At 33.8% G+C, this 7,504-nt stretch overlaps 1 protein-coding gene across 2 annotated transcripts; it reads left to right on the top strand.

Moving 5' to 3' along the window:
- The first annotated feature begins 928 nt into the window (after nt 1-928).
- Nucleotides 929-7,152, top strand: LOC107878254 (vesicle transport v-SNARE 12). Of its 2 annotated transcripts, none has more exons than XM_016725173.2 (6): nt 929-1,170; nt 1,357-1,475; nt 5,452-5,510; nt 5,592-5,774; nt 6,530-6,700; nt 6,846-7,152. In XM_016725173.2, the coding sequence occupies exons 2-6, from the start codon at nt 1,379-1,381 to the stop codon at nt 6,999-7,001; spliced, it is 666 nt and encodes a 221-aa protein (XP_016580659.2). In that variant the 5' UTR covers nt 929-1,170; nt 1,357-1,378; the 3' UTR covers nt 7,002-7,152. The 2 variants fall into 2 exon arrangements, with proteins under 2 accessions (XP_016580659.2, XP_016580658.2); XM_016725172.2 differs by having other exon boundaries at nt 955-1,124.
- The last annotated feature ends 352 nt before the right edge of the window (nt 7,153-7,504 follow it).

Raw genomic sequence — 7,504 nt, 5'->3', positions numbered from 1 at the left:
TTATAATTATTTTTTCATAATTTGGATCCTCAATGCCATTTTTATTTACATTTTAAAAAGTTTTATAATTTTTTTTAATAATTAATTTTTTATTTATAAAATATTTTTTTAATAATTTATTTCATTTTTTAAAAAAAATTATATTTTTTTAAATAATCAGTTTTTTATTTTTATTTTTTAAATAATTTTAGAATTATTTTTTAATAATTTGGATCCTCAATGCCATTTTTTATTATTTTAAAAATTTATAATTTTTTTTAATAACTAATATTTATTTTTTAAATATTTTTTTAATAATTTATTTCATTTTTAAAAAAAATTATAATTTTTTTAAATAATCAGTTTTTTATTTTTATTTTTAAAATAATTTTATAATTATTTTTTAATAATTTATATCCTCAATGCCATTTTTATTTTCATTTTTTAAAAATTTTATAATTTTTTTTAATAATTATTTTTTTTAAAAAATAATTTTTTAATAATTTATTTCATTTTTAAAAAAAATTATAATTTTTTTAAAATAATTAGGTTTTTATTTTTTTTAAAATTATTTTAGAATTATTTTTTAATAATTTCCTCAATGCCATTTTTATATACTTTCTAAAAAAAATTATAATTAATTTTTAATAATTATTGGACCCACAATGCCACATGTCAGCTTCCAATTAGCTCGTTTTACCACGTCATCGCGTGTGTGCAACACACACTTTTACCCTTTTGTTGATAGGAAAAAAAATGTTCAATTGGAACAAAATTTGGTAGTTTAAAGCTCTGATAAGAATATGCCTCAGTTTAGGAGTCTAAATAAATTTTTGCAATAAATTTAAGTATTTGTCAATGACTTTAACCAAAAAAAAAAAAATATCATTCTTTGACTTTAGAAACTTGTCACATCATCTTTCTAATGTTTCTCGGAGTATTATATATAAATTAATTAATTTCTAAACCCAACTCCCTCTTCAAATAACCCGACCCCGTGAACCCCACTTCAAAAAATAAAAGTTATTAGTATTTTTATTTTTTTTTTGTCTCTTGCTATGCTATTTTTCTTTGTGCGAACAATTTGTATGAAGTTTCCGATTCTCCCTAATAGAGCTCTGATCCGATCAACTCAGTTTTAACTCGTTAGTAACTCAACCTATATCGCCCTCTGCCCATCATACATACTCCGTACGCTTTAATTTCCACTATATTTAACCTTACCGGATCCATTTTTATTTTATTTTATTTTATTTTTTAAATAATTTCATTTGGTTTGTTTTTTTTAAAATAGGATTTTATGAAATGGAAGTGTAATTAGTTGAAAGTAATAGTTGAATTGTTGAATTTTGAACTTGATTTGATTTGTATTTACAGGTTGAATTGTGTTTGAGGGAAAATGAGTGAAGTATTTGAGGGATATGAGAGGCAATACTGTGAACTTTCTGTTAATTTGTCCAGGAAGTGTAATTCTGCTGCTCTTTTGCCTGATGGAGGTAAGTTGGGCACATTTCATTTTACTCGGTGATTAAGAAATCATAAATTGAACGAGTACGTTTATTGTTTTGCCCTTTACAATATCAATGATATTCATTGGACATAGAAATGGATGTTGAAATTGTAATTGTTCACATTTAATGTGTACAATTTATTGTAGGGTAAAATGGGAAAAAAATTAATTAATTCTATCATGACTTAGTAGTAAGTGATCAACTAATATGAGACATTTACTCTTTAGTAAGATGACCAATTAAAATGGGACGGAGGGAGTATGAGTTTTGGTGATGAATGCTAGAAATATCAATTTTCGGGATTTGCACTCGCGGGTGTGGATTAGTGATAGAAACTAAGATGAAGAAGAGAATGAAATGAGAATTTATTGGTTAAATAAAGTGCAAGGATCTTAACCAATAAGTATGTCCGTATGGAGTGGACAAATCTCTAGATACAAATTACTAATGCTGCTTCTTTCTCTTTTTGAATTCTGTAGATACAGATATTTATACTAAAGCATAAAGATAACACATAGACAGACAGTTACTGCTGTAGTTAACTGCCGATAACTTCTATAGATAACTACTTATATATCTTATCCTATTTGAATCTAACTAAGATAGATTATTATCTTCACTTGCTTGTCTGGATTTTCTTTTAGAGTAGGTTCGTAAAGGAGCAGTTATATCAATGCATCCCCCTGAAAAATCGCCTTGTCCTCAAGGCGAAAAGAAGGGAACTGATCTGCAATGAGATCATAGTTCTCCCAGCTAGCTTCTTCAAGGGGACGATCAACCCATTGAACTACATATTCCAAAGAAGCACCAGCTTCTTTAACCCATCGATGTGCAAGTATCTTGCCAGGAGATACAGAGAGTTCCCAATCTTCAGTAAGAGGAAGAGGAAGAGGGGCTGGTGGTAAAGCAGCTTGCTGACCATGAGCTGGACGGAGCAAAGATAGATACATGGAAGATTGGATAGACTTTGGAAGAAGCAGGTAGCTCAGTTCATATGCTACTGGTCCAACACAACTTTAATTTTGTATGGTCCAAAAAATCGAGGTGACAATTTTTCGTACCTGCGATGAACCAAAGAACGTTTTCGGTAAGGCTGAACACGTAGAAAGACAGAATCTCCTACCTGAAAGGCAATGTCTCGACAATGAGAATTAGCTTGTTGGTTCATTCGAGTTTGAGCCTTTAAAAGGTTATCCTTGAGAATTTTCAAGTCCAGTAAGGAACACCCCCAAAAGACAATGTTCTGGCCAATTCTTGACTCGAGCAGATCGTTTAGCAAATTCCTGACGATATTCTTGTACTGTGCCCAATTGTTGAATGCTGCATAAATGTTCATTTGAATTCTGAAATTCTACAGGACCATAGTTCTCTTGTAAAGCTTTTACAAGGTCCTCCCAATACAATAGTGTACACTCACTGTCAATCCACACAAAGAGATCAGGCGCATCACTCTCCAAATACATGGCTGCAATATCCACCTTTAGATCATCATGAGTTTGATAGTATCGAAAATATTTTTCAGCTTTCAAAATCCAGCCACGGGGATCTTCTCCTTCAAATCGAGGAAATTCTATTTATGTGTGTGATCGATGAGATGGATTCTTTAACCACCAAGGCATATCCACATATACATTAACATCCTCGTCCCAAGAAAACCTTCTGGTGTCACGAGGACCTCTATTATATTCTGGACCCTTTTCCTTAGTGGATGTAACAGGATTAACAACAGTTTGAGTGCCACTGGTTTGACCCTTCACTGCTGCATCTAATGCTTCCAAACGTGATGTTATAAACGTTAACTGCCGGACAATTTGACTATTAGATGGCTCACTTGGAAGGTTTGTGACTGGTTGTGATGGTGGTTCGTTAGAAGATTGTGTGGATACCATTCTGGATCTTGCTGCTCTGATACCAAAATGATAGAAACTAAGATGAAGAAAAGAGTGAAATGAGAATTTACTGGTTAAATGAAGTGCAAGGATTTTAAACTCTGGATTAACCAATAAGTATGTCCGTATGGAGTGGACAAATCTCCAATACAAATTAATAATACTGCTTCTCTCTCTTTTTGAATTCTGTAGATACCAATATTTAGACTAAAGCATAAAGATAACACATAGACAGACAATTATTGCTATAGTTAACTGACGATAACTTCTATAGATAACTACTTATATATCTTATCCTATCTGAATCTAACTAAGATAGATTATTTTCACTTGCTTGTCTGGATTTATCTCCACATGCTTGTTTGGATTTTCTTCTAGAGTAGGTCCGTAAAGGAGCAGTCGTATCAGTTAGTGGTCAATGAAGTGGGTTGAGAGTTAGCCTGTACGTGTGCTGGTGTGGTAAGCTGGTCGGGGCACTCAGACTAAGCTGTGTTCCAATTGAACAACTCAACTCCTAATGAAGCATTCCAATTAGAAACTTTAGGTTAAAATTTCGAATCTTTTTTTTTTTGTTGTGTGTGTTCTCATTTGTCTATTAGGTAGCTAAGTTTACTACCTAAAATATGTCATTTCCGCTAATTATATGCATTCACACCTCAAAAATTTTCTACTTGAGGTTGATGACATATTTTATGGGGTCGACTTAACTGCCTTATAAATGAATAAAAATTCGTGCAGAACGGAATGTCTTGTTGGAATATTTTATTAGGAGTTGAGGTTTTCAATAGGAATATGACTTAGTTCGAGTGTCTAAATGGAATGTCCTAGTAAGTTTAATGGTGCTAGCTATGTATCAAGCAAAGAAAAAAAAGATAATTCTTGGGATTTATGCCAACTTAGCTTATAGGTTAGGATTAAGGCTTAGTTGTTTTACTTTTGCATCATTCTATTAAGACTGGTGAGAGACTTGCATGTCAATGCAAGGATAAGTGTGGGATTTAGAGAAGCTTTGGTTTTTCGGAACTCCTAATTTGGCTTAAAAGACCAATTATATTCAAGTGTTAGAGCTGGAATAAGCCCATATAGAGCAGAATAATCGTTGATGATTCATATAGACGGCACCAACTGGTCTATGATTAGGCAGTTCTTTGATTGATTACAACAACAACAACAAACCCAGTGTATTCCCACCTAGTGGGGTCTGGGGGGGGGGGGGGGAAGATTGGTCTATGATTAGGCAGTTCTTTGATTGATTAATTGGCATTATATAAATTATGAGCTCTATGCATGAGAACTTGCTTAATTCTTAGGTTAGAGCTGTGCTGTCCTGTTTGGCCAGGCTTTCTGGAGGTTCTAACTTTAAAAGTGCTTATTTATTTTCTTCTTGGCCAAGCTTTCAAGAGAAATAAGTGCTTCTGGGGAGTATCAAAAGCTGTTGTTCAGCAAGCTAAAAAAGAAGTTGTTCTCCAAAAGCACTTTTAAGAAAAATACACTTAGAAGCACTTTTAAAAAGCTTGGCCAAGTACTACTTACTGGTTCTCATCGAAAGTACTTTTTGAAAAAACACTTTTCAAAATAAGTACACGGTGTAGATAGAAGTGTTAAATTTGATTAGGGTGTAGATAGAAGTGTTAAATTTGATTAAGGTTTAGAGAATCCTTATTTGCCTCAAGGCCCTGAACAGACACTGAAATTTTGGGGAAATGAGAGATTTTTAAGGAATTAGGATAAAACAGAATGAAAGACAGTCCAATTCTGAGTTGTTATGTATTTTAGTATGTAAAAAAAAGGGCAGCCCGGCGCACTAAAGTGCAGGGTCCGGGGAAGGGCCCGACCACAAGGATCTATTGTACGCAACCTTACCTTGCATTTCTGCCTGAGGTTATTTCCAAGGCTTGAACCCGTGACATTACGTATTTTCGCTAATTTATTTAGTTTCTACTGCTTTAACAAACAACAAAACAGGTTTTTGGTTTTCTCCTTCTATGTTAAGGCTTTGGTAAGTTGTTAAACGCCTTCTGTTACCTCTATCAGATGGAATATGTTTATAACTTTGTTACTCTAATAAGCAGAGCCGAAAAAGCAACAGACTTCAGAACTTAATGTGGGATTGGATGATGCAGATGTGTTGGTAAGTTATTCGTCTTAAATTTATTCCTTTCGGATAAGATTTCTTTTTTAGAACTGATGATGAGTGCTGGTCTACGCTTAGATACGGAAAATGGATCTTGAGGCAAGAAGTTTGCCTCCGAGTTTAAAAGCAACATTACTTGCTAAGCTGAGGGAATACAAATCAGATCTGAATAAGTTGAAGAAAGAAGTGAATAAACTCGCCTTGATTGGTGCTAATCAAGCTGCCCATGATTTAGACTCTGGAATGATGGATCCACATGCAGTATGTATACTGAAATTTTATCCTTTTTTCTTGTTATATTTTTCGTTTGAGGATTCTACTATGTTATATATGCTTTCATATAATTAGACTTGAATGTTGTATTAGCATTTGCCATAGAAAAGTTGGTGCTGGTGTCCAACTATGTGGCAGTCCTCTCAACATTTTATAATCACTTGTTTGATATGTTAGCGTCCATCGTATGCGAATTTCTTTGGGAGAAGCTAGGTGTTACTTAGCTTGGAGATCAGAATTTGCAGGACTGATAAATCTGTTACTTATCTAAGAGGAACTATTTAGGTTAACTTGCATTGACATCTCGCTATTGGTTTTGCTTCATATTATTAATGGCCCTCTTCATATCGTAATGGCCTTTGTTGGTTAAGCCCTGAATTAATTGATGAAATACCATGGTGCCAAGCACAGAAAAGGTTTCACATATATTACCGGCTTACTACTTCAGCTCCTTGTCTTTTTTTAACACCAGATAGTTGGAAACCTCGATGCACTGCACTTCTAAAGTACAAGGCTGTTAATGTTTTATTGGTTTACTTTACAAGAAATAGACAGACATGATATCTTATAGTTTGAAGCCTTGATATCCAGCACGTTGAAAGTGCAGTCTGATAATGTTTAATTGATTTGTTTTCAAGAAATAAATAGACATAGCATATTATCTTAATTCAAATATGTGGCTAGTGGAATTCATCTTTATGTTCTTGTCTTCACGTGTAAAAACCATAATTTGATTTCTATAGGCTTCCGCAAATCAAAGGGAACGTTTAGCCATGGCAACAGAGAGATTAGATCAGTCAAGTGACAGAATCAGGGAGAGCCGAAGGACTGCATTCGAGACTGAAGACCTTGGTGTCTCAATTCTCGCAGAGTTGCACCAACAGCGTGAAACACTGTTACATTCGCATAATAAGGTAATGTAACCGTTTGGAACTTTCTTTCTGGTTCTAGTAGCCCTTCTATTTCTTCCTTGCCCTCTATTTGAGTAACTTCAACTGTTCTGGTTAGTGTAGCTACTTGACCGGCTATGTTTATTAACTATCGTTGTCTTTTTTACAGCTTCATGGTGTTGATGATGCCATTGACAAGAGCAAGAAGATCTTGACTTCTATGTCTAGAAGAATTAGCCGAAACAAGTGGATTATGGGCTCAGTGATTGGAGCCCTTAGCCTGGCAATCATTCTTATCCTTTATTTCAAGCTTTTTCACCATTGAGTACCGATGTAATTCATTGGGAGTTTGGATGTAAATCTGGTTTGTTGTTATGTATCTGGCTTGTATGCTATACTTTTGGCTGCATTCTGGTGTATATCCTAAATGAAACCATTTGATACTTGAAGGGAAAATAAGCACGTGATTATAACAATATTGCTCCCATTATCTCTTATCCCCTTTCTATCTGGCGTTTTCTGCAGTTGCCTGCTGCCTCTAGATTTAAATGGTCAGTGTCCTATGGCCTTATATTATTGGGTCATTGAACATAAATATCAATGTGTCTAAATGCTATGTATATAATAGTAAGTGAATTGGGAAATGCACATTTATGCAATGAGTCAATTGTAAAGTATTAGTAGAGTTTTTGGATTGCTGAAATACTTCCAATGTGACAAACTTGAGTTTTGAAAGCAATTTTGGACACAAGTTTTTGTGACAGTTCCAGAAATTCTCTAGTTTGAACGAACAGGTCCATAAATTGGACAAGTGGCACCAAAATGCAA

The sequence above is a fragment of the Capsicum annuum genome, chromosome 11 (genome assembly GCF_002878395.1).
Source record: "Capsicum annuum cultivar UCD-10X-F1 chromosome 11, UCD10Xv1.1, whole genome shotgun sequence".
Lineage (NCBI taxonomy): Eukaryota > Viridiplantae > Streptophyta > Magnoliopsida > Solanales > Solanaceae > Capsicum > Capsicum annuum.
The sequence above is the reverse complement of the archived record's forward strand: the minus strand, read 5'-3'. Positions and strand labels throughout refer to the sequence as shown.